General features: G+C 37.1%; 2 protein-coding genes across 2 annotated transcripts in view; both read left to right on the top strand.

Moving 5' to 3' along the window:
* Nucleotides 1-626: 626 nt before the first annotated feature.
* LOC134848433 (protein FAM184A-like) lies at nucleotides 627-27018 on the top strand. The gene is made up of 17 exons (XM_063865884.1): nucleotides 627-1232; nucleotides 1780-2583; nucleotides 5644-5818; nucleotides 16709-16890; nucleotides 17251-17454; nucleotides 18093-18223; nucleotides 18560-18713; nucleotides 19484-19605; nucleotides 19811-19961; nucleotides 20149-20361; nucleotides 20577-20730; nucleotides 20980-21107; nucleotides 23436-23620; nucleotides 23848-23994; nucleotides 24472-24589; nucleotides 26154-26267; nucleotides 26761-27018. Exons 1-17 carry the CDS (start codon nucleotides 1035-1037, stop codon nucleotides 26995-26997), a joined length of 3417 nt encoding a protein of 1138 aa, XP_063721954.1. The 5' UTR covers nucleotides 627-1034; the 3' UTR covers nucleotides 26998-27018.
* The window catches only part of LOC134848436 (E3 ubiquitin-protein ligase MIB2-like), a 445218-nt gene continuing 436137 nt past the window's right edge, over nucleotides 17938-27018 (top strand). The window contains exon 1 of the mRNA XM_063865899.1: nucleotides 17938-17947. The gene's annotated coding sequence lies outside the window, so the exon portion shown is untranslated. The remainder of the gene's footprint in view (nucleotides 17948-27018) is intronic.

The raw sequence follows: 27018 nt of genomic DNA, 5'->3' as shown, positions 1-27018 counted from the left end.
TTGTGAAGTTAGAAAAGAAAGCCCACCGGCGACCTTAAACTGAGAATATAGAATTTCCAATTACCTTTAAAAACTTGCGAGTTGTCACTTTCCTAAAATTTTGCGAGTTGTCTTGCTGCGAGTTGCCTTTTCTTGCGAGTTTTCGCGGTACTGTATTTCTTAAGGTTCCATCTCAACTGATTTCTTAATTTAAGATTTAAACAAAAACCAGGCAGATTAAATAAGAAGAGATTGGAACGGACGGCTGAGTAATTTTCTAAATAAGTTGTTGTGCCATCCTTTGCTTATTATAAATTTGATTATCATTATTTGGTTTTAATCTTACTTTTTTTCAATATTTCCTCCAAAAATTCATTTTTGGTCCAATTAGCTGCTCAAAAACATTTTGCACTTTATTGTACTGCTTGTGGAAGAGATAATTGAGGCAATCAAGGGATTGGTAGGCGATGAATTCCGAATATTGAATTGCTCAAACAGAAAAAATTAAATATATTACTAAATCTGGTTTTAAAGCAATTGATATTATTTTATCCAAAAAGAAAAAAGGTTTCAATTTGAGCTTGAAACAAGCTTTATTGGAACTGAATTATAGAACACCTGATTTTAAACCATATGTGAATGCCTGTAAACTACACAATGCTTCTATAGCAGATATCAAAAATGAATGAAAAACGCACAGAACGTGTGCAAAAACATACCACAAAAAACGTACTGTTTTATTACAGCATTTGCTGTGATACGTTTAAAAGACTCTTTGCGTCGTTCTAAATATACAATTTTAATTAATTGTGATTGTTTTTTTCACTGAAGCTTTTTGCTTTTACTTAAACTGAAAATTTGGTTCAACCAAAAAAAAAATAATTGAATTAACCTAAATTTAATTTTATCTACATTTATCTACACTTAGTTTCAATTTTATCTACATTTAGTTATGATTAAAAATTTTGAGATATTATGAAAAGAAAAGCAGTTAAATAGGTACAAATTTCACCTAGAAATATATATTTGTTGATCTTTTTTTGTTAGAGCCAATTATGGCCCGCTTTAATGGCCACGGCCCCGGAAGCAGCCGAACCCAGAATGGGTTCAAGTCGAGTGGAGGTGGTTCGGCCTCAACCCACATGCCGAATGGAGGAAGCAACTCGTTCAACATCAACTCGGAAGACTCGGCTGATTACGCTAGCAACGAAATGCATTACAAAATGTGCAAGAAAATCGCCCAGCTCACAAAGGTAAAAATCAAAACTATTTATTTGGCAAATGGTGTTCAGAAATTTTTTTATCGCATTAGTTATAACAGTAGCGGATTTTTTTTTGGGGGGGGGGATGCTTTGTATTATTTTGAGATATTCATTTTTGCTTGTCTGACTCTAAAATTTTACTAAAGGCGCCTTTGGCGCCAATACGTACTATTTTTCTGGGGTGAGAGTGGGGGTGGGTTCGGTTGAGCTCGCGCTACAAAAACAAGGTTTTTTTGGTCAAAATTTTCCAAAAGTTACGTCCTTTTCAAAAAATTGCCTGCGTCGCAAAAATTTTAAACATTGTCTTATAGGTGCTTGGGAGAGCTCGGAAAATCAATCGTAAATCTAAAAAAAATAGTCGACAAAATTTTCAAAGCCTTTTTAAAAATCCTCCGAGAAAATCCTGGATCCGGCCCTGAGTTATAGAATATTTTCTGCAAACGTAAGAATAACTTTTAATAAATGTTTATGGCGCAATAGTTTTTTCCTTAATTTATATAGACTTTTTTCTTAGTTTTAATTTTCAAATTTTCTGCAGGTGATCTACACTCTGAACACAAAAGCAGACGAACACGAAACAGTAGTTGAAGAAATAGAGTCGAAACACGAGACACAAATGAACAAGTTCTTCGTGGACTGTGAACAAAAACTAACATTAGCCAAGTCCAAAATAGAAGACCAGAAGTCACTCAAAGACAAAATATTATCACTAGAAGCAAAAATTGAGGGTCTCAAGGGCACCAAAGACATGCATGAAGTGGAGCTGAAAAAAGTGAAAAGCAGCGCCCAAGACGAAATCACCAAATTAAAAATAAGTCATAGCAATACCATTTTAAATCTAGGAAAGGAGGTTGAAACACTCAGAGATAAATTAGAAACACAAACTGATGAGTTTTCGCAACTTTTACATAATCTAGTTAAAGAAAAAGAAAAAAGTTTAGAAGAAGTCCGAGTTTTACATGATAAGACTTTGGAAACACTGAAATTTGACCATAAAGAAGAAATCAGAAAACTGAAAGAATCAATGAGCCAATTGGAAAGTCCTGAAAAATTAACCAGCCTCCAAAAAGAATTACAAGACATGCAAAAATTGAAAGAAATAGCCGAGAGCAGTTTATTGTCCGAGACTGAAAAGTTACGTAATCAGCATGATGACGAATTAGAAAAATTACGCAATGATCTGCAGTTAGAAGCAATGCAAGCCACGAGAAGTGTCCGTGACAGTCTAAGTCAGAAATTGCAATCGCGAGAACAAGAATTGAACTCCGAAATTGAGCGCCGCAATTCGGAAATTGGTTCAAAAATCAAAGAAATTGAAAGTCTGAAACAGATTACTGAACGGGTGAGTATTAGTTTTGAATTAATTTTAAAAAATTTGACTTTTAGGTGCTGGAGCATCCGATTAACAACGCAAGAAGATTGAATTTGTGCTCTTTGAGTGTTTACTTGGAAAGCTAACAATTTTCTTGGGATGGCTGTTTCGAGGAGAATTACTATATGCCAGCACTATCTCTGGCTCTGATAAGTTTAATGTTACTCATGATCAGATCTGAAACATTGATGAATCAGCGCGGGAAGTGCCAATTTTAAATCAGCACTCAACCGTGGCTGAGTTTTTGCAATCAGCACTGAACTGTCACTGAATCAGTGCTGACTTTTGAATTTTTAGAATGCAAAAACGTAACTGGGGGCAATCGAACTGTTTTTTCCCGACATTTAGTCCCTTGCGTTAATTTCATGCCAATATTCGTTGATAGATGACGAAAAGTTACTAAAAACTCACTATTGTCAGAGATCATTGTGCCTACGATAAAATGAGCACCAAGGTCAAGTTTGAGAAAAATTTGATACTGATTTTGTCTGCTGATGAAAAGTCAATGATACATTTGCTTTAGTCTCATTGTTCCCACCATTTTAAAAAATTGGAGGAACTTTGTATTCGGCTGTTTTTGTTTGGTTTTCACGCAAAATCAGGTAATCATTGGAATGGGTCGAGTGATATACCTTATCAAAGCCTTTTCAGTCGTGATTTGATGGAATTTAAAAACTTTGAAAAATGTTTCTCACAATGAAGAAAAACCAATTTGAAAATTTTAAAGTCTTATAAAGAGAAATTTTATTGAGTTTCGATTGAGAGCATTTTAACGCCTTTGCAAAAACGTTTCAGATTTTTCGATCCGGCTAGATGTTTTTGATTGTTTTATAAATAAGTAAACAAACTGTCCCAGACAAAATTGTCCTAAAATTGTCCATAAATTGTTCACCTAATTTTCAATCTAGATATCAACCGGAGAATTTTAATAAAATTTTTGAATAAGGAGGATCAATTTGATAAGGCTGCGGAAATAGGCAATAGGCTGCGGAAGTTTTCACTGAAAAACCTATTGGAGATTTAATTAAAAGAGGACTAAAATCATTTAAGTTTACCTGAACAATTTTTGCTTGGTTCATGTGTGCGCCAAACGTAGCTTTCAGTATCCTTATTATAGCTCTTGAGTACGTGCTCAACAATGGAAGTCCTTACGACAAAGAAAAAACTTCAAATGCTAGTTTATGATGCCTTAAGAAGATTTCAAACAAGGAGTTTTGACAGAAACCCCAATTTTGTGGCGATGAGTTTTATCAAAACGTAATGGCCGCGTGCGTGCTTTGCAAGACAAGGTCAATATCATAAATGATCATAAACCTTTCCCAGATCCAGGTGACATTGAAAAGCGAAAACTCAGAACAACTCTTAAAACAAGAGGAGTTATAGCAGATGACCCACTTAGACCAACAATTTTTTCCGTTCAAATGGACCTAAACAGGGAAACTGCAGCAGTGATTCCAAACTATTCAGTAAATCAGAGAGCCGTAAACGGCGTCAAGCAGGAAAGATGGTCCAGAATGCAGGTTCAAAATCACGAATTGGTTTTGAACTACCAAAGTTGCTCAAAGTGACTCACAGTCGCGAACGTTTCCTTCATTTTGACTCTGGACCAGATAATACTCAGCGAGTTATGGTTTTTACCCTCCTTCGAGGACTGGATTTTCTTAGTGGTGCTGATAATTGGTTGGGCGATGGCGCTTTTTCAAAGGCCCCGAAAGACTTTTTTCAGATATAAACAGTACATGCATCAGTTGAAGGAGTTCTGGTCCCTATTGTGTCCCTAGCATTGCTTCCAAACAAAAAAGAGACTTATTTTCGACTGTTAAACTGCGTCCAAATAGAAATTCCGAAAAGAACTCAAATCGCCCCAAAAAGAATTTCCCAAATTGAGAAAAACGTCAGAGATTTGAACTTCCGATCTTGCAACTTATCACTTCAAAGCTCGGCCAAACGCGCTTGGAAGAGTTCCATTTAATTGATTTTCAAAATTCGGTCTCGCTTTGAAATTTTCATGGTTTTTTGATGCACATTGAATCTAATTACAGAACGATCAAACATATGCAAAACATCGAAGCATCAAAGATCACAAGGTCAACTCAAAGAAACTAATTGCAGAAATTTTGTCTTCGAAACAAAAGTCTGGTAAAGTTTTATAGCTTAGGACAGTTTTGTCGAGGACACAAATGTCTGGGACACAAAGATCTTTGCACACTCATTACCAATCTTTGTATTTCAAGCCATTTATCTAAGGTATTTGTAGAGAATACAGGTAAAAAGTGAAAATAAAACTACTTGCACTTACATTTATAAAAAAGGAAAGCATAATTGATAACTAGCTTCCTACAAAATTTATTTCAAGTTTCTCTTTGTTCTGACCCTTAAAAAAAGTTTTAAAAAAACAAAACAATTATTGAAAAAAAATCACAACAGTGGTTAAATTTTTTAGAAGTTTTTAATTGCAGCTCAAATCACACTTGAGAGGACCTTAATATAATAAACTTTCAAACATCAATGAAGTTTGAAGCAAAGCTCCTTCACACTATCAGGTAATCGGAACAAGTACCCAACAAACTTTTGCTGCTCATTTTGGAACCAATTGCCACCTAAAGGCTCATTTAGGATCATTAATTAAAACGGCTGTTGGTCTTAAGTGTTTATTGAATCAACCCTTTCTGACCTAATGCGATACGATAAGAAAAAAAAGCGTGACACATGAACACTTGCCTCGATTTTCAGCTTGTTTTCAAACATGACACGAACGAACTTTTCAAGGGATTTTAATATTCGAAGAAATTACTTTATCATAAAAAAGCCAATTGATAGTTTTAGTACTTTTTACTCTCTGTGAGTTTTAATCTTTATCAGAAAAAATAACTGCTGGAAACTTCAGTGGGACCATGTTTTTTTAGAAGATAGAACATGGAAGGGTTTATTTATAGAAAGAGTCAAAAACTCTCCAAATTTTTTGCTTTTAGATAGGTAAATCTAAATCTGCTTAAATGTTGCTTTAGCTTAATGTTGCCAAATGTTTAGCAAAAGATGGAACTTAGTGCGAAGCATGGGGAGGGTCAGAGCATGAGTGAAGAGTTCAACTTAATGAAAGAACAGATGGGCAATCTGGAAACAGAAAACACAGTCCTCAAAAACAGGGCAGACAGTTTGACTGCTGAAGTGAAGAAAAGAGATGCAGAAATACAATCACTGAAAGGTGGGGCTTGTAAATTAAAAGTACTATGATTGACAGTCAATACATTTCTAGATAGCGCCCGAAACTGAACTATTTGCTTGAAAACAGCCGAAATTGATAAATAAATTGGAGTAAACAATTATCAATCAGCAAAAAAAACTTGAAGTTTATCTCCGTGCAGAGAAGAAATGGTCTGAACATGATGTTTTTCTTCATGATTAATTATGTAAATTGGCTAACTTGCAGTCGAGACAAAAATTATCTTTATAATCAATGAAAGTAAAAAAAAATAGGTAAAAAGGAGAAGCTAGTTGCACAATAACCAAATACTCTTGTTCCGACAATTTCAGAAAGCGGCGAAGGGCAGAACCTATGGCGCCGGGTTTTCTCTTCTCAATTTTGCCTACTTCAGAGAAATTTAGCAAGGATTCAAAGATGATATCATATTACACCCCTTTCAGCCATTATATGACAAAGATGATGAAACTAACAACTCAATTTTGTTGACACGCATTGTATTCAACTGTAGTTGTTACGCTATTTAACTTTTCGTCACCTCCATTCCGAGACTTTTTACCTTAAACAGGCTTTTCTCAAACGAGAAAATTAGAAAAATATCGCTTATTTTTTTCGATTTTCTCTTAAATTAGTTTTTCTACTTAATTAATGTAGTAGGAACATTCTGTATTGCTTCCGCAGAAACATGCTATGCTTGTATCAAATTGAGTTTATCAAAATAGAAAAGGATCGATTGTTTTGGCCCGTTTGTTTCGTTCCTGGAAAGATTTTTTTTTGTTTATCATACGAGGGTTTTTGGTTCCCAATTACAGCTAAGTAAGTTCCACAAAACTGAAGGTTCTATAACATGCATCATTTTACATTGATCGAAAGAATAGATTTTTTTTTTCAAAAGGTCGATGAACATAGTGAGGACAATAATATAACTCAGGAAAAAGACAATAATATTTTTTTTCAGGAAAAAGTCCCAAAAGTGGTTCCCGCTCAATATTCATTTTTCGAGGATAAATTTTTATAAACTTTTCATATTCAATTCAGTTTAATTTTTTAAATGATATTCAAATTACGTTCTTTTTTCACAAAAATGCAAATGGCGGGAAAAACATATCAAAAATGAATTTTAATTGTTCAGAATTCCGAGAGAAATAAAAAACTATCAATTGATCCATTCATCCCAAAGAGGGTTAATTTTATCCAAAAAAATTAAACTCATAAAAAACATCAAACAACAAAAAATGCTTGCTTTCTTTAAGACTCAAAAATTGAGAATTAGTTGTTAAAACTTCAATTTGTTTCAGTCTCCTTAAATAAAAAAATACTCACAAACAAACAAGTCTTTTGCTCGTGGCATATTATTTTAATCATAAACTCAGCTGTTTCTAAAACTTTTTGTGAAACATTACAGATTAATGACAGCTAATAGTCTGCAATAATAAAAACAAGGATAGCCGGTTGCTGGGCACGTATCACAGAATGTTGCGACCACGTTCATTTTGCGACCAAAAAAACTACATTTTTTTCTTGTGCGTAATAAGATGAGAGAACTATACAAAACGTGTAAAAAGTTAGTTAATTAAGCATAATCAGCAACAGTTATCTCCAAAAAGTCAAAAAAAGAAAAGTCTCTTTTTTTCTTCAAAAAAAAATTTTTGTCGCACAAATTTTTTTTTTTTGAGAATATTTATAGCAAGTTAAGCGCAAAATGATGCTTTCATAACCTGCTTTTGTTTAAAAAAACCTAAATGGCAAATTTGTAAATAACGAACATAACTCGGTTGCTTTACTCGCTCTAGATTAGGCTAAAATACAAAAAAGTCGATTGAAAGCGCTTTAATATGATTTATCACTCATCCCATTCAGATGATTTTTTGTTGTACCTGATTTTGGGCGAAAAAATGGCAGGAAAAAATATGGTTTGATACCACTCGGACAGAAGAACTCATTGAGAATTCAAACTTTTTACCTGAATTCTACTTCACTAAATTCTTATGCAGGAAGTGAGTGGAACTTAAAATTAAGCTAGTAAGGTGTCATGTGGTGCTAAATCAGTTCAAGTAAGTTTATCAACCTATAGCCATCAATCATCCGTCAGTCAATGGTGCCAAACTGATTCCGGCAGGTACTGGCCTTCGGCGCTGTCTGTCACCCTCGGTTGACCTCTGTAAACACTCTCTTGATAAGCTTTGCAAGATTAAGTTATATATTAATCATGTTACGAATAATAATTAAAAATAACAAGGTAGTTCCTGCAAATTGCAGAGGATCTATCAGTAGGCCTTAACAGTCCTGTCGAGGATGGTCCATTTGTATTATCTCTCCACATTCCAGACTGTGTTATTTTGTTGAGCGAAGCTCGATTTTTGCGACTCAGAACCATTTTTTTGCGTCCACAGTTTTGATGTGGTACCATTATTGCAGCCAAATTTGGTCAAATTATGGTAGACTTGAAGCTAGAGGTCAAGTGAGAGCTCTTCCTCACACACTATCATTGCCATAGCATGGGATCGAATACACGATCTGACAATTTCAAAGTGAACGCCTTACCACTATGCTATGTCTTAACACGGAAGTTGATTACTGTTTGAGCATAAGGCATTTCAAAATCAGGTTTTCAACATGGCAAAGCCAGCAGTACCGAGTGCAGGGAAAGTCTACCTGGAACCACTGGGTTCTGGGCACCGAAATGCAACGAACCCTCAATGCTGTGGGAGTTTTGGTTCAACAGGTTCCAATGGGGCATGGTCGCAAAACACGGGTTGAACCATATGAATTTTTTCTTCGACGCCGCATTTACGCCAACGCAAGTCACCGCCCTGCTGGCCGACGTAGATGGAACGGAAAAATAGGCTGCAAAACGAGCGAATCCTGATCCCGTGCCTGGGGAGAAGGGACAGGACGAACTCTATAACAGGTGGCCGCATCTGGACCCGCCGGAGTGATAAATCGGGGCTACCGTAAGAATCAGCCAGGAGGCAAATGTACATACCAAGAGCGCGGTTCAAACCGGGGGAGCCTTAACAAGCAATCGATGGTATGTTTGCGATCAACCACACTTCTCACGAGTGCACATGGAAAAATCCCCAGCCAGGAGGGTAACCCGTGATTTTTGCCATAAAGTAGGACACTACGAACGTACATGAAGGGGTAAGCGTGGAGGACAAAGAGGTCATAAGGTAGTTGGTATGATCCAGGAGCAGGAGAGGCTAAATTTTGAAGATCAACTGGAAACGCTGCAAACGTTGAGCGGGGTATATATTTTTTCAAGCATAGATCTTATTTACCCACAAGGCCAATTATCTTTCAGCGCCATACAAAGGCGCAGTGTAATTTTTCACTAGTAAGTGGGAAGACAACGGGTAGGTACCGTTTTAAAACGCGATTTTACGGGCTTACGACAATGCCAGCCGAGTTTCAGCGAGCAAGGGACTGCATTCTTTCCAAATTACAGCAAGCGCATGCGTTCATAGATAATTGTTTGGTATCACTAAGGGCACAGAAATAGATCATATAGTAACCAATGAGAAAAACTTGAAAAAGTTGAATAAAAAAATAATTCGTTTGCAAAATGCTAGCTTACACAAAAACAATGCGAATGCCTGGGCCACAAAATCACCACCACGGGGTAACACACTTAAGGCGGAAAATGGTACCAACTGAATCGCTAAAACCATCTCGCACGCTATCAGAGTTATAATCTTTCATGAGTTCTATCCATAGCCTACATAAATATCAGCCAAACTTTACTGAATCGTCCGCACCTCTAAGACCACTCTTGAAAATTTGAAAAAGCAGGTCGCAAATATCGTACAGCTCAGACATTTTGATATCTACAAGGAAATTTGATAAAGCAAGTGGCAAATATCGTACAGCTCAGACATTTTGATATCCACAAGGACATCAGAATAGTGAGCGACGCCAGCCACAATGGCCTAGGGGTAGTCATGGAGCAACTAGCATCCGAGGCGTGGAGGTAAATTTCGTTCGCGTCAAGGTATTCAAATGAAGCCAAAAGAAATACTCTACAAATGAGTTAGAAAAGCTAGCCGTTGTATGGGGGGCAGATTGTTTTCGCAATTTTGTATTAGGTCGAAAATTCATTGAAAACAGACCCTATGGCGCTTGTTTTTTTCTTAGACGTCAATAATAAGAGGAATAGAACCATGTTCAGTCGCCTAACACGAAAATTGGATCGACTAATTTCATTCGATTTTCAAGTTAAGCATAAACCAGGGGCCAAGACTGGCCTGGTGGACTGCTTATTGCAAAACCCAAAAAACGAAGTTATACCAATCAGCGCATGCGATAGCATGTTTAGAGTGGCTAAGATCAATTCAATACGAAACTCCCTCGGTTTTAAAACTTTTAACTGCGCCAAGTGACCAGAAAAAAAAATAAGTAGCTTTTCAATCAACTTGAAGCTATTTATTCAAGTTTTTGTCAATTAACTCGCTAGTAGAGGGCGTTGATTCATGCGCGCTTAAATTAGTCAATCACAGGCTAGAGATTTGCATGAACCAAAGGTTACGCTAAACAAACGCTAAGTCAGTGTAGTGTGGTCAGTGTTTCTACTCTTTTAGAACAAAGCTACTCGGAGCCGGAAATTTTGAAAATTTGAATCAAAACTTCAGAAAACTAGAAAGATTCTTAAAAAAACATCCGAGCTTGAACAAACTGATGATGAAATTGAGGAACTTAAAACGAGTTTGACATTGGAGGCATTTACGAAACAGACAAGAACAATCAAAACTAATGATATTCTATCGTTACCCCAGCAACAATTCCGCCGGTGTACCCTACTAGTTTATTAATGTCTTTTGTTATAGTCGATAAAAAACTTTTACCAAATTTATTTCCCTTCCCGAATTATTTAGTTTCAAATGTGATAATGTTTTTTGATTTTGAACAAAACGTCATCTGGATGGACGAGAAATTATTCAGTCAATTGAACCTTACCTCTGCTGTAAACAACAGAATTCACGCCTTCCATTATGGCAAGACAAACATATTTGCCGCAGCAAAAGACATCTGGTACCAGTAAGTGAACCGCTCGATCGCTTCAGTTGCTGGAACAGAGCCGAATGAAACAAACCCAATTAGAGTTTTGGGGCCAATTAACTAACTGAACGAAACAAAGAAATACGTACTTTTAGCAGTGCTCGCTTTTCGCGCTGACCTTCCTCAATGGTATTTAGTAGCAACCAATCGAACAAATTTCTAACTTTAAAAAAAATTACAACACCAATCACAGGGTGCCCCACAAAATTCATGTTGGCCAGGGAACTAGTTTTATGTCGCAAGATGTAAGAGCGTTTTGCAACGGTGAAAGCATAAAAATCATAAAATCGCTCGTAATTGATCAACGAGCGACGAGCTGCGTAGAGCGTAAAGTCGATAGTCTTAAAAACTCAATTTCATTTTTTCGCGAAAAAGAAAAATCCGGAACGGTTAGAAAGAGATCTCCGCACTTAATGTTTCTTAAACAATTCAACATTAAAACTTTCGCCATTCAAGGCACACCATGGGAGCTAAGCCAACACACTGCTAAGTAATTTAACAAAAAACCATCTACCCAGAACTTAAAAGGGTAAGGAAGGATAAAAACGAAAAATGCTTGTTTGGATAACATCGACCCAACGGTGCAAAATCTGTCACATCTAGCCGAGACGAGACTTGGACCTAGACTCTGACGTCAAACTTAGAAGCCACTCAATGAAAATAACGGACCAGCAAATTCTCAACCAGGAGGACGAACCAGTAGTACGCAAACCAGGGATGAAGGCTAACTAGGCACTAAGTCCCTCAGGCATACTGTACCAGCGGAGCGGGGATCAAAACTTGAATAGCTATAAATTAATAACATCAAAAGTAAAAGCGGAAATTGCTCATAAGATAACATTAAAAAGTGGAGCTGTACAAAGGAAACCGGGAGATGTAGTAACATCCTCGAAAGCAGTGAGGGAAAGATCAGATATTTACCCAAAACCACCGACCCCACAGGACTTAAGGAGCAAAAAAGGCCACAAAAGAAGACATACCGTCACGGCCTATATCAAGAAAACGCGCGGGGCGACGACACGATCCTGACAGCAAGTCAGAAAGTGAAGAGGACAGCAATAAACTACCAATTACCTTATCGAAACGAGCAACGTTAACGGACGGCGCGACGAAGACTAGCGGTGAATCTGAAAATCTAGCGGTGGATCAGAAATTCTAGCGGTGGATCTGAAATTTGTTCAGGGGAGCAGTAAAAAGAAACGAGATGGGGAAGCATAACCGGCGGCGCAGCTGAGGCGGCACGAGGAAGCGGAAAAAGACCCAACACGGAGAGCGACCCAAATACTTCTCCGGTAGAAGAAGCGGCTCTACAGAAACAAAAACCAGCGTTTCTCGCGTTTGCAGAGAAAATTGGGCGGAAACAACGCCTTGAGTCGTATAAAAATCAGAATGACAGCAGCCAGGATGAGATGGCTTCGCGTCGCAGCGGAAAAAAGCGGACGGCCGTAACCAAAAAGGGCGGGGTCATGGTCGACCAAATTTAAAAAAGGGGGAGTGGAAAGAAGAAGAGTAGTGCGTGAGCCAAGCATGTTAGAAAATTTAATACTCAAACTGAGCCCAGGTAGTTAAATGACCGACACCCAGTCTGTAACTCAATCGTCATCTCTTACTTTTAGATATTGAAAACTGTTATTTCTAATGATACTTGTTCAACAGTATCTCATCGATCAGTAATTTTCATCGCTAGTTTTCTTGTCAACATTCCAGCATTTAACAAGATCAACTGAAGATCAATTTTGAAGATCAACTGGAAACGCTGCAAACGTTGAGCGGGGTATATATTTTTTCAAGCATAGATCTTATTTACCCACAAGGCCAATTATCTTTCAGCGCCATACAAAGGCGCAGTGTAATTTTTCACTAGTAAGTGGGAAGACAACGGGTAGGTACCGTTTTAAAACGCGATTTTACGGGCTTACGACAATGCCAGCCGAGTTTCAGCGAGCAAGGGACTGCATTCTTTCCAAATTACAGCAAGCGCATGCGTTCATAGATAATTGTTTGGTATCACTAAGGGCACAGAAATAGATCATATAGTAACCAATGAGAAAAACTTGAAAAAGTTGAATAAAAAAATAATTCGTTTGCAAAATGCTAGCTTACACAAAAACAATGCGAATGCCTGGGCCACAAAATCACCACCACGGGGTAACACACTTAAGGCGGAAAATGGTACCAACTGAATCGCTAAAACCATCTCGCACGCTATCAGAGTTATAATCTTTCATGAGTTCTATCCATAGCCTACATAAATATCAGCCAAACTTTACTGAATCGTCCGCACCTCTAAGACCACTCTTGAAAATTTGAAAAAGCAGGTCGCAAATATCGTACAGCTCAGACATTTTGATATCTACAAGGAAATTTGATAAAGCAAGTGGCAAATATCGTACAGCTCAGACATTTTGATATCCACAAGGACATCAGAATAGTGAGCGACGCCAGCCACAATGGCCTAGGGGTAGTCATGGAGCAACTAGCATCCGAGGCGTGGAGGTAAATTTCGTTCGCGTCAAGGTATTCAAATGAAGCCAAAAGAAATACTCTACAAATGAGTTAGAAAAGCTAGCCGTTGTATGGGGGGCAGATTGTTTTAGCAATTTTGTATTAGGTCGAAAATTCATTGAAAACAGACCCTATGGCGCTTGTTTTTTTCTTAGACGTCAATAATAAGAGGAATAGAACCATGTTCAGTCGCCTAACACGAAAATTGGATCGACTAATTTCATTCGATTTTCAAGTTAAGCATAAACCAGGGGCCAAGACTGGCCTGGTGGACTGCTTATTGCAAAACCCAAAAAACGAAGTTATACCAATCAGCGCATGCGATAGCATGTTTAGAGTGGCTAAGATCAATTCAATACGAAACTCCCTCGGTTTTAAAACTTTTAACTGCGCCAAGTGACCAGAAAAAAAAATAAGTAGCTTTTCAATCAACTTGAAGCTATTTATTCAAGTTTTTGTCAATTAACTCGCTAGTAGAGGGCGTTGATTCATGCGCGCTTAAATTAGTCAATCACAGGCTAGAGATTTGCATGAACCAAAGGTTACGCTAAACAAACGCTAAGTCAGTGTAGTGTGGTCAGTGTTTCTACTCTTTTAGAACAAAGCTACTCGGAGCCGGAAATTTTGAAAATTTGAATCAAAACTTCAGAAAACTAGAAAGATTCTTAAAAAAACATCCGAGCTTGAACAAACTGATGATGAAATTGAGGAACTTAAAACGAGTTTGACATTGGAGGCATTTACGAAACAGACAAGAACAATCAAAACTAATGATATTCTATCGTTACCCCAGCAACAATTCCGCCGGTGTACCCTACTAGTTTATTAATGTCTTTTGTTATAGTCGATAAAAAACTTTTACCAAATTTATTTCCCTTCCCGAATTATTTAGTTTCAAATGTGATAATGTTTTTTGATTTTGAACAAAACGTCATCTGGATGGACGAGAAATTATTCAGTCAATTGAACCTTACCTCTGCTGTAAACAACAGAATTCACGCCTTCCATTATGGCAAGACAAACATATTTGCCGCAGCAAAAGACATCTGGTACCAGTAAGTGAACCGCTCGATCGCTTCAGTTGCTGGAACAGAGCCGAATGAAACAAACCCAATTAGAGTTTTGGGGCCAATTAACTAACTGAACGAAACAAAGAAATACGTACTTTTAGCAGTGCTCGCTTTTCGCGCTGACCTTCCTCAATGGTATTTAGTAGCAACCAATCGAACAAATTTCTAACTTTAAAAAAAATTACAACACCAATCACAGGGTGCCCCACAAAATTCATGTTGGCCAGGGAACTAGTTTTATGTCGCAAGATGTAAGAGCGTTTTGCAACGGTGAAAGCATAAAAATCATAAAATCGCTCGTAATTGATCAACGAGCGACGAGCTGCGTAGAGCGTAAAGTCGATAGTCTTAAAAACTCAATTTCATTTTTTCGCGAAAAAGAAAAATCCGGAACGGTTAGAAAGAGATCTCCGCACTTAATGTTTCTTAAACAATTCAACATTAAAACTTTCGCCATTCAAGGCACACCATGGGAGCTAAGCCAACACACTGCTAAGTAATTTAACAAAAAACCATCTACCCAGAACTTAAAAGGGTAAGGAAGGATAAAAACGAAAAATGCTTGTTTGGATAACATCGACCCAACGGTGCAAAATCTGTCACATCTAGCCGAGACGAGACTTGGACCTAGACTCTGACGTCAAACTTAGAAGCCACTCAATGAAAATAACGGACCAGCAAATTCTCAACCAGGAGGACGAACCAGTAGTACGCAAACCAGGGATGAAGGCTAACTAGGCACTAAGTCCCTCAGGCATACTGTACCAGCGGAGCGGGGATCAAAACTTGAATAGCTATAAATTAATAACATCAAAAGTAAAAGCGGAAATTGCTCATAAGATAACATTAAAAAGTGGAGCTGTACAAAGGAAACCGGGAGATGTAGTAACATCCTCGAAAGCAGTGAGGGAAAGATCAGATATTTACCCAAAACCACCGACCCCACAGGACTTAAGGAGCAAAAAAGGCCACAAAAGAAGACATACCGTCACGGCCTATATCAAGAAAACGCGCGGGGCGACGACACGATCCTGACAGCAAGTCAGAAAGTGAAGAGGACAGCAATAAACTACCAATTACCTTATCGAAACGAGCAACGTTAACGGACGGCGCGACGAAGACTAGCGGTGAATCTGAAAATCTAGCGGTGGATCAGAAATTCTAGCGGTGGATCTGAAATTTGTTCAGGGGAGCAGTAAAAAGAAACGAGATGGGGAAGCATAACCGGCGGCGCAGCTGAGGCGGCACGAGGAAGCGGAAAAAGACCCAACACGGAGAGCGACCCAAATACTTCTCCGGTAGAAGAAGCGGCTCTACAGAAACAAAAACCAGCGTTTCTCGCGTTTGCAGAGAAAATTGGGCGGAAACAACGCCTTGAGTCGTATAAAAATCAGAATGACAGCAGCCAGGATGAGATGGCTTCGCGTCGCAGCGGAAAAAAGCGGACGGCCGTAACCAAAAAGGGCGGGGTCATGGTCGACCAAATTTAAAAAAGGGGGAGTGGAAAGAAGAAGAGTAGTGCGTGAGCCAAGCATGTTAGAAAATTTAATACTCAAACTGAGCCCAGGTAGTTAAATGACCGACACCCAGTCTGTAACTCAATCGTCATCTCTTACTTTTAGATATTGAAAACTGTTATTTCTAATGATACTTGTTCAACAGTATCTCATCGATCAGTAATTTTCATCGCTAGTTTTCTTGTCAACATTCCAGCATTTAACAATCCACACAGTACATTTTTCATTTTAAATCCAGTTCTTAAAGTGTTTATGGTGCTAAATCAGTTCATGTACGGTTCTCGGTCTATAGTCATAAAACATCTGTCATCCTTTGGTGCCCATTTGATTCCGGCAGGTACCGACCTTCGGCGATGTGTGCAACCTCGGTTGACCTCTGTAAACACTATCTTGACAAACTTAGCAAGACTAAGTTGATTATTATTTGAATTTACAGCATAGCAAAATCACGATTTCAACAAAAGGCAAATATGAGCGATGGGGCGCAACTCAGCTCTCAAAAACTTTTGCTCTGTTTTAGGGCACTTATTTAGAAGGACAAAACAACTTTTTTTGCTTTTCGTTGTAAAATTGCTGAAGAAACGGGGTATGATTTAAGGAAAAAATATTTTAAGCCCCCTGCCTAAAACTGTTCAATAAGGAAAGTTTTCCAACTTATATCCATCACCATAAAGACTGATTGAAACGTTCAGGCCATTTGCTCAGTGAGTCATTAATCAGTTATATTTCGGTTAAACTTTTTTTAGACCAACTTGCCCTGATGGATAAGTCTAGAGTAGAGTGGGAGATGAAGTATGAGGATGGAGTGATGGAGAGGAATGTTCTAGAAGAAAAGAACAGATGGCTGGAGGGAGAGGTGGACAGTCTCACCCAGAGAATCGAACAACTCAGCAGCAAAATGGGCAATGACACAGTACAGGCGCAAAAAGTCAGTCATTAACAATCGATTAAAAATTTTGTTTATTGATAATTCAATTTTGAACGTTTCGAAATGAAGGACGATCTATTTTTTGATGAGCTAATGAAAAAACAGCTTCAAAAATTTGATCCCAAGACTTTCAACACTTAAATAACATGATGTCACGCGTATCCATTGGAACAACTTGAGCTTCTTCGGTTGCAGCGGAGTCTATTTTTACAAGGGAACGCAATATTTTTATGTTTTCATTTTGAAATGTTTTTTTTTTCAAAAATTCTGAAATCGTAGTTATAAAATTGAAGTTTGCCATTCTTAATCCTCTATGTTTTTTGCTATGAGTAATTGTCCTAAAAAACAAAAAAAATTTAGGAGTTGGAGGATCTACGTAAAGATCTGGAGTCCAAAATGTTTTCTAAAGAGAGTGAGTTGAAAGAAGAGAGAGACAGGAGAGAGAGTGAGTTGCAGATGGCCACTTTTGAGTTTGAGAAGAGGTTGCACGAAGAGAGGAGCCGATGGGAGGAGGAGATGGACAGGATACTCTCCTCCAAGACAGAACTGCAAGACTGCAAACAGGTACTGCAGAACAATTTTGCGGGCCAGCTTCAAAAAAATGGGTTTCTGCGATTCGCAGAAGATCTATGAAAGGCTATCCAGCCTATCTAATCATAGTCGGTTTCCCTTATTTCCCCACATTCGAGATTGAGTTATTTTGTTGAGCGAAGTTACTTTTCTAAGCCAGACGAAATAAACCTAATTTTTTTTTTACGAACCATACGTAAATTAGACTGTGCGATGAAAAGCTTGGAATTGTAGGAATTGCTGGAAAATTCAAGGCGAAAATTCAAGTTTGGAAAAAGAACAAGAATAGTATCTTAATGAAAAGGCACTGAAATCCTGAATAATGAACATCTTAAATTGAACATTGAAGGTACTTCAAACAACAAAAAATTAATTTTATCCGAAAATCTTTATAATTAACTGATTAAACTGAAACTTGGGGATTTTTATTATTATTTTTTTTTCTTTTGCAGCACTTTTTGGGATTTCCAATGCTTTCTTATTAAATTAGTGTTCATGCCGATTTTCAACCTCTCTTTAACAACCGCGCGGCTCCAATCTGTAAATGATTGTATTGAGTCAGTATCGAGCTTCAAGATTATAAGACTTTTTGGGATCCGACTTAACTGATATATTTATGATTTTTGCGGTAGGAGTACGAGAAGAAGATCTCCAATCTGGAATCGAACTTCGAGAAGGAGCAGAAGATTCTGATGAGTCAGATTGAGAAACTCCAAGCAGAAAGTGCCGAGAAGCTGCAGAAACTACAGGGCGACCTGCAGAAGTATATATCCAAAGTTCCAATCAATTGCAGTAGTTGAACTACGTCTTAAATAATAGTTTTATATTGAAAAAATTGCAGTGTAATAATCAAATAGATTAAACGGAAACAAGTTCAATATCTCTGATACCTAGATTTAATCAGAGAGAAGTTTTTGGTATTTTTGGAACCCGAATCACGACTAAAAGGACTTTAATATGATTGGCCTCTCGCAAGCTTTCGTTAAAGAACCCAAAATTGGACTGACGAACAAAATTCTTAAACCATAGTTCCATAGTTCGCTCTCTTCAAATCGTGAAGTGATCAGAACTATAAAATAATTGATGACATCCACCTTAGGAAATCAGAAGACTATTCTTCGAAAGAGAAATCACTGCGTGTGCTAGAGGAGAAAATAGGCGACCTTCAGAAGTCAATCGAAGATCTGCAGTCGTCTCTGGAACTGAGCAAAGCAAGCTTGGCTGAAAACGAGCAAACATTCAAAACTGAAAAGGTAAAGTTGTTATACTGATACTTTCAATGTCTTCAATTTTACTTAAATTTGAAGCATTGAGCCATGAATTTTAAAATATTTTTTAATAGAATTGTTAATTTCCTATTGTTATTAATCAAACCAGTCCATGGAAGAAAAGAGTGGAAAGCCAAAGCTAGTAAAAATCAAATGGACATAACATTGACTAACTCACCTAAAAATGCTTATGTGAAACTAACTTAGAAATGAGGTCTTATAAACTGACTAAGCATTTAAGTGAATTTTGGCGGATTTTGGCGGTTGGCGGACGCTTTCCTTCAGGGATTCGACCCCCTGCTGACCCAAAGGGGCCCCCTTTGGTACTTTTTAAGAAATCCAATTTCGGCAGATAGACCTTAAAATTTTTCTAAAGGCGCTTTTGGCGCCAATATATACTAATTTTGAGGAGCGCGCGCCAAAAAAACGCAATTTTTTGTCAAAAGTTTCCAAAAAAAGCCCAAAAACGGCTTTTTTGAACCTCTTTTTTTTCAAAAATTTGAAATTTGCCTGCGCCGCAGAAAGTTTGGCCAAAACAACATCTTTTTAGTGCTTTAGGAGAGCTCGAAAAATCAATTTGGTCGACCAAAAAAAAGTCGTCAAAATTTTTGAAAATTTTTTGAAAATCCGCCCCCCCCCCCTCGAGAAAATCCTAAATCCGCCCCTGCGAAAACCTGAAATTGAGTTTTGAGCTAACTGAATTTAAAAGCGTCGGAATTCTCATTAAAAAATTTAAACTAGTAGAGTTTTTCTAGAATGATTGGGAGTTATTACGATCAAGCCTTGAATCTTCTCTGCTGAAGCTGAAACAGGACCACGCCCAGCAACTGATAGTTGTGGAGGCCAATCTGAACAACGAGTGGAAAAACAAGCTAGAGTGAGTAGCCACAGCATAGACTCTACTTCTAAAACGACTTCATCCGTGACATATCTTGAGAAGTTCACGGAGCAAGGCTGAATGTTGACTGGATATGAAACCCCCTTCTATAGCTAAAATCCTATCAGTTTCCCAAAGTTGATGCTTCTGATGAAAACACTATCGCAAATAAAACTCATTTTTGTTTGCCTGTTTGTTGATCTAGGGCGGAGATGGCGCGTACTCGTGAGTTGATGTCAAGTGAGCAGTCGCGAAGTGTCTCGGAGGAGGTCAACAGAGTTCAGAGAGAGAAGGAGGAGGAGATTGAGAGACAGCGACAGCAGTTACAACACTCTATCAACACACTACAACAACAGGTGAGAACATTGGTGGGCTTTCATGGTGTGTGGGTGTGTGTATGTATACACATAAGTGTGTGTGTGGGGGGAGGGGAGGTTTTTGAAGTTTGGGTTTTTCGGACCACGCCGCCACGCATTTTAAGCACGTAAAAAAACTTATTTTTGTTTTTTTTTAAAATTGAAAAAAAGAAAGATTTTTTTGAAGATTGTTGATCTGGAGCAGAAACTGGCAGACTCCTTTCGCAACGCAAAGCAAGCCAAAGATAACTTGGAGGGGAAACTGAAAGCAGAGAAGGCCAACTTCGAAAAGGAGCTGCGTGAACAGAAAAACAAAGGGGCTGAATCAGTCAGTAGTTTGCAGAAGAAGTTGCAGCAGGAAATTTCAGATCAGATTGAAACTTCAAACCTACAATTGCAGGTTTGTAACTTACTCCGGATCTTGTTTACTAATTCCATGTTAATTCCATGTTAATACCAATCTAATTCATAGAACCATATCTTTAAACGAAGTTCCTGAAGGAGGATTCTTTAGAATGGTCGGACCACCTTTCCAAACGATAACTGTTTTTTTTGTCATCGTCTTTTCTTTTCCTCCTCTATTTCATAATCTAAGCTGGTGATGTTATATTCTAGTTGCTGGAGCAGAGGCTGAATGAGGAGCATCTGGTTGAGATGGAGAGACTAAAGAGTGAGATGGAGGAGAGAATGAAGAGTGGGGAGGAACAGGCGGCACAGAAACTCACACAACAGATGGAACTCATGCAGCAGACTCACCACATCAAAACAGGTGATGCGACGATCCATGCAACTCGCTACAACATTAGATTTTTATAATAGTTTTTTTGTTTTCATGTCGTGTTTGCGAGTTGAAATTTTTTCAGTCTAAGCCATTTTATTCCTTAAAGTTTCAATATTAACTATAAAGAGTATCAGTTTCGCAGCATGAAACTCGTCATTGGATAAAATGATGTTCCGTTATTATGTTATTGTCTTGAAATGTTGCTGCAAGTTAACGTGGATTTTTTTTGCGTCACAGAACAACTCAGAAATGAACTGATGTCAAAACACAAATCAGAATTGGACAAATTGACTGAGGGATTCAACAGTCAAATCAATCATCTCAAACAGGAGATCGCACAGATTAACACTCTCAGAGTGAAAATGGTCAGTTGGTTACCTTGTACAATATTATTCCCAAAACGATTATAAAATGAGCTTAGCGTTTTAACCAGAACTTTGGGTTGCGACCAGAGTGGCGTGCGCAGGAATTTTTTTGAGGGTAGAAACTTTTCAAAAAATCTTCGATAATTTTTGTTGACATTTTTTGCATGCTCTTGCTAAGCAGTGTAGAACACTTGAGTAATTGGCCAAAATTTCTGCTTATTTGTTTTAAAAGAGGAAAATGTAATAATAAAATGTAAAATTTGTCCAAGCAATTGCTTTTTTTGGAGCGTTCCATCCTCAATTTTAGTCTATTTTTTTATGCAGACCAATTTTAAAAACTCTGGTCACTCGCCGGATTGATCTTTGGAACTACAGTAGCCTTCCACGAGTCTCTTCGAACAGCTTGTTTGATAATTTACACGCGAGGCGAATCATCTCGCCCTACAAAGTTGCTCCAAATTGACTTGAGGGAGCTACTTGGCTTACTAATTCCATATACGACTCAAATTGTAACAATTAAATTGATATTATCAGCCTAAAATTCATATTTTTGCCAATACTTAATATACAAAAACTATTCGAGACCAATTGAACTGCAGTCGGAAAATTCAAGGATGTGCCATGATACCAGCAGTCTTGTTCTTTTATACAAGATTTTTTAGTTGATAAATTTCAAATGATATTAGATTTTTTTTTGAATTACTTCGACCAATACGACCAGTTGAACAGAACATGCTTTTGTTGGCCCAATACCTCGCATGTTTGTCTTAAGTTTTGATTTAGAGTATACTTTGCTGAAATGTTCGTCTCTTTTGCGTCAAAAATACTAGACGTCTTACAACAGTTTGTGTCCAACGGTGATCTGCAATTTTCTAATAGATAAAAAGTTAAAAAATGTTTTGGAAATAACTGTTCCGACTATCGCAAAAATTGACCGAATTTTTCAGCTTGGGTTGATTTTTATCCTTCAGACAAAATTCCAATTTTTAACTAGCCATTTTTGACAAAACTGATTTCTATCATCCGAAAAGTATTGTCTTGAGTTCAAATTTAAAAAGATATTTCACCTGTGATTCTTTCTTGTAAAGTTATGAGGGTGTAAATGTTGCCAATTTGGCCATTTTGGGACAATTAAAGCTCAATGTAGCCCGCGCTAATAACGCGTTAGTGAAGAATTATTCTGTCTTAGAAATTGATCTAAATTTGTTGAAGCAATCTGTTTGACATAAGTGCTACGTTACTAAAAGAAAATTCTATCAGATTGTACTTAATATGGTGTGTGGATTGAAGGTTTTCAAAAAAAATCATACGCCTTAAAAGTCAATCGTTCACTCGGGGCTAAGTCTTGTTTTTCAGTTAGTATCACTGAACAAAGTGAATAAAATTATCTGGTTCGTGTTTTTTTTTGTTTCTTTTTGTATCTTGTTCACGTTTGTATATCATTTTGAGTAGTAACGGTTTGATTTCTGTTTTGTTTTCAACTTCAATTCGACTTCTTTCTTAAGAAGAAGTTGAACTGCAAAAGTGTAAAGTAACAAAAAAACCTGTTCGATTTTGAAAGTGGATTTTTGTTTTTGGGTTTTGCCTAAAAATTCAGTTTTCTCAAATTGGATAATTTTTATCAAATAAATATCAATCTTTTGTTCCGACTATACGTACAGCCTAATTAAAATATTTTTTGCTCAAAAGTTTACAAAATAGTAAATAAAGTTTTTTTTTCAATTTTTCCCCAAATGCTAATGTGAACTACATAAAAGCGTATTTAATGTCGGTATGAATAATCAGATAAAATAATTTGCCTCATATTAATTTTGAACGCCCTATTACGCCGCTTACATTTATTATTAGAAAGCGCTACATCGCGCTTTAATTATCCCAAATTGGCCTAATTAGCACTTTTCAAACCCCTTTAATTTGCGAAAATGAATCACAGGTAAATTTATTTTTACATTTGAGCTCCGGATAAGAATATTTTTCAGATAATAAAAAAACGTTCCTTCAAAATTGTTTAGTTAAAAAGTAGAAAACTTACTGAATAAAAAAACCCGCTCTACATTGCGTTTTCTTCACAAGTCGAAACAGTAACGCGTGGAGCCGGTGGCGATTATATTTGATACAGGAATAATTACAAACTGAATTGATCATAGCTTATTGAAGCAAATATTGCGTTAATAGATACAAAAATCACTCTGAAACTATTTTTGTTTTGTGAGCTTTTTTTCAAGTAAAGGCTATCTCAGACTCGCTGCACGGCATTCGCAACATCAGGTGCATTGTTTTAACACGATCAGTCTGATTTTTCTAATTATTTTTCTCGTCATTTGTCAGGAAAAAGAGAACAATGTGAAGTTGGGTGGGATGAAGGAAGAACTGAGTCACCGGAACTCCATAATCTCCTCTCTGGAGGGCCAACTGAGTGAACAGAAGGAGAATATGTTGCGGATGGGAGCAGAGCTGGAGTTTAAGGACAAAGTGGTCCACAAAATACGCGCAGAGTCAGAGGAGAGTATCAGGTATAGGGTCTTTCTTCTGGCGAACTTCCAAAAATGTATATGGAGCATAGTTACCATCTATAATAGGCTATAATAAAGATTTTAAAATTTTTCAACCTTAAGTTAACGTTATCTTCTCAAAAAAAAAGCTAAATGTTTTGAACCTCCTTGAGCAATAGCGGTGATCCATATTTTCTGTGCTGCTTGCACACGAACTGGTAATTTTTGAATATTTACTTTCTGACCAGGAAGAAGCAGGCGGAGCTTGAGTCATCTTATAAATTGGAACTGGACAATCTACAGGCAGAGAAGTTGAGAGAACAGAGGCGACTGCTGGATGAGTTCTCCAGGACCAGAGAAGTGTTACAAGTAGAGATCAGAGACCTCAAGGCCAAGTGAGTGTGATTGTGGCTTTTACTCAACATAAAGTCGCAAACATTTGGAAATTCTAAAATGTAGACAAACTTTATGTAATTACAACCTGATTCATAAGACTTTGTTGTTTGGGCGCATTGATTGAAAAAATTTGAAATTTAAAACTTAAGGCTCTGATGGAAAACTCATGAACTTGAACAAAATAAAACTATGCGTAATACGGCAAGGCAACTTCAAATCAGATTTGACCCCGTTGTTTATATATTTTTTCACACGATGATGGATATCACTAATGATTAATACTTAACTTTTCTGCTGGCTCTCCTTGAAATATACCCATGAGTCAATTATAAAGGTTTTGGAAATTATGAGTCTGATAAAAAATCTCAGATTAAAGATTTCATAAAATTCCTCGTGAAAAGTAAAATATATTTCGTCATTAAATAGAGCAAAATTGTTTAAAGTCAGTCTTAATCAATTTGTCTAATTCTGTGTAGGTTGCGCGAGGCGGAGGAGCGTTTTGAGAGGAGGGAGAGTCGGCCGGAGGATATGCAGTTGATCAACCGACTGCAGCAGATGCTGGAGGGGGAGGAGGAGAAACTGAAGAGACTCGCTGTCAGTCATTATTCTCATTACCATCGTTTCTTACCCTTAATTGTTTTTATACTCTTTTTTCATTCTCTCAATTACTTTCCGATTTTGATATTTTGAAAAAACTATAAGACGAGCTAGATATTGATGTATTTTTACAAAAAATTCCTTAATTATAATTGAAGTAAAAACAATTTTTAGTTGAACTCACCCCCTCCACTCAGAGATTCGACCCCCGTACCAACCAAAGACTCCCCCTTTTGTATTATTTTATGCATCCATTTAAGGCCGACCAACCTTCAAATATTTCTTAAGGCGCCTTCGACTCCAATATACCCGCACTGGAGTTTCATGGGAAATAGTCGATTATAATGGATTATATCGCCAAAAAAATTAACCCATATAATCGATTTTCATGACCCATTCAAGCATGAAATTGAAATTTTAAGGTTAATTAAAATCTATTATTTTCAGTATCTAGAAAACCATTGCACTTGTTTATTTAGACTGTATGATTGATTTTTTAGGCAAATCCATGAAAATTGATTTTTTTTCTGCCAAAAATTGTTTGCGCTAATTAATTTCTTGAAAATGTTTAGCTGTGATCAAAATGTACTCTCAGGTACTCGCTCGTCTATTTTCAATAGGTCAGAAAATATATTTTGGTATCGATGGGCAGTAAAAATAGTAAATGGTTTTCCCAAATAAAAAAACATTTTTTTTCTAAATAAAAAAGAAATTTTTCTCACGTATATAATTCAAACCCACCATTAAAGTAGAATTCAAATCCAGTGATTTTACAAAATTTGCTTTGTTGGTGATCACCATTCGCCATACTAGCCCTCACTCCTGACCATTTACTTTAAAAAATAAAATTTCCAAGAAGCTGGTCTAAGTAAAAGGTACCTGTAAAAGCAGGTTCATATATTAAAAGAAGGTCCCAGAACATTAAAAAAGTGCCCCGGAGTGTCGTTGATTCATACTAGTTAATGTTAAGAAATAATAACTATTTTATTTTAAAGGCGTTAATAAAGAATTTGTTATTTCGGCTTGAGGTAATTAAAACTTTTTCGGTCTAATCTCTATCGGCTATATGGCCGCCGGTGCCCTGGACAGACGTTGACTCAACCTAGTTAATATTAGGAAAACTATTAAACTTCTATATATTATCATGTTTAGGCAGAGGTCACATTATTTGAAATTTTTGTTTTCGAAAATTTGTTTCGAGAAAAATGAATTGAAAAAATATTCTTAAAAAAGGAAAAAATTGATACCAAATGATTGGCACTCAACAAAACTAAATCAATGCTAAAATGAAACGGTGAAGTTTGTTGAATAATAATAGATAATAGTCAATTCAAAATGGATTATATTTCAACCAAAGTTTTGGAAAAACACTTTCGAAAATAATCGATTATAATGTAAAAAACTTTCGAAATGCTCATTTCAAAAGCGAAGAGGCAGATTTTTGAAGGGTTGCATTTGATTGGACATTGAAAACCCGATAGAAATTTCAGATTTTTCTGAGAGATGTTTATTTCTAATTGGTGCACTTCAATATGGCAAGTTTGTGGTTTGTCTTGTTTAGCAAGAGAAAGAGTTCTTCCAACGGGAACTGGTCAATAGGGAGACAAATTTCAACAAGGTGTTCAATTCCAGCCCCAATGTGGGAGTACTCAACCCACTTGCAGCAGCTGGAAAGGTAAGAGCAGGGCCGCAATATTAGGCGTGGGTAGGGGAGGTAATATTTGGGAGAGGTTTTGATAAAAATTGAGATGTTCAGAGTTTGGTACGATCTTGCGTTACTTGCACTTTGATTTTGCTTTGGTTGGCAATTTTTCGCCACTTAAACTTCCTGTTTAAGTTATCTGATCTCACCGTTAAAAAATTATGCAAATACACAAGTTTAAACACACAATATAAATACTGTGCATCATCAAATTTTGAGTAAGTTAGCCGAAATACTCAGTAAAGAGTAGATCTTTATTTATTATAGTTAACCTGAATGGCTGTACATGAAGTTAATCTAAAGCACTGGCATGAATATTATTTCTCAAGTCGTTTAAACAAAAACTCAAGGAAAAACTTTCGTTTAGTTTTTCTCGTACAATCGTTTTCTGTACTCTCACAAACAAAGCAAAATCTAGCTTGCATTTGTAATATTTCAAAAAGTGTGAAAAAAATGTTTATTTTAGGGAAAAGGAGGCGCGGTTCATAACTCAATATCTGGGAAAGGAAATCTGTTCACTGCTAACTCCATGACATCCTCAACCTCTAACCCCCCTTCTGGATATCACAATGGGTACACCGCGCACCAAAAGATGTCCACTCCCCCACCAGGGGGTAGATTAGAACCCCTATCCACTGTAAACACACAGCAGAATAACTACAGAACTCCAACACCTCCCAAAGTCCCAAAAAAGTTTCTCTAACATAATGCAATATATTTTTAT

This window comes from Symsagittifera roscoffensis, chromosome 1, assembly GCF_963678635.1.
Source record: "Symsagittifera roscoffensis chromosome 1, txSymRosc1.1, whole genome shotgun sequence".
NCBI classification, from domain to species: domain Eukaryota; kingdom Metazoa; phylum Xenacoelomorpha; order Acoela; family Convolutidae; genus Symsagittifera; species Symsagittifera roscoffensis.
The sequence above is the reverse complement of the archived record's forward strand: the minus strand, read 5'-3'. Positions and strand labels throughout refer to the sequence as shown.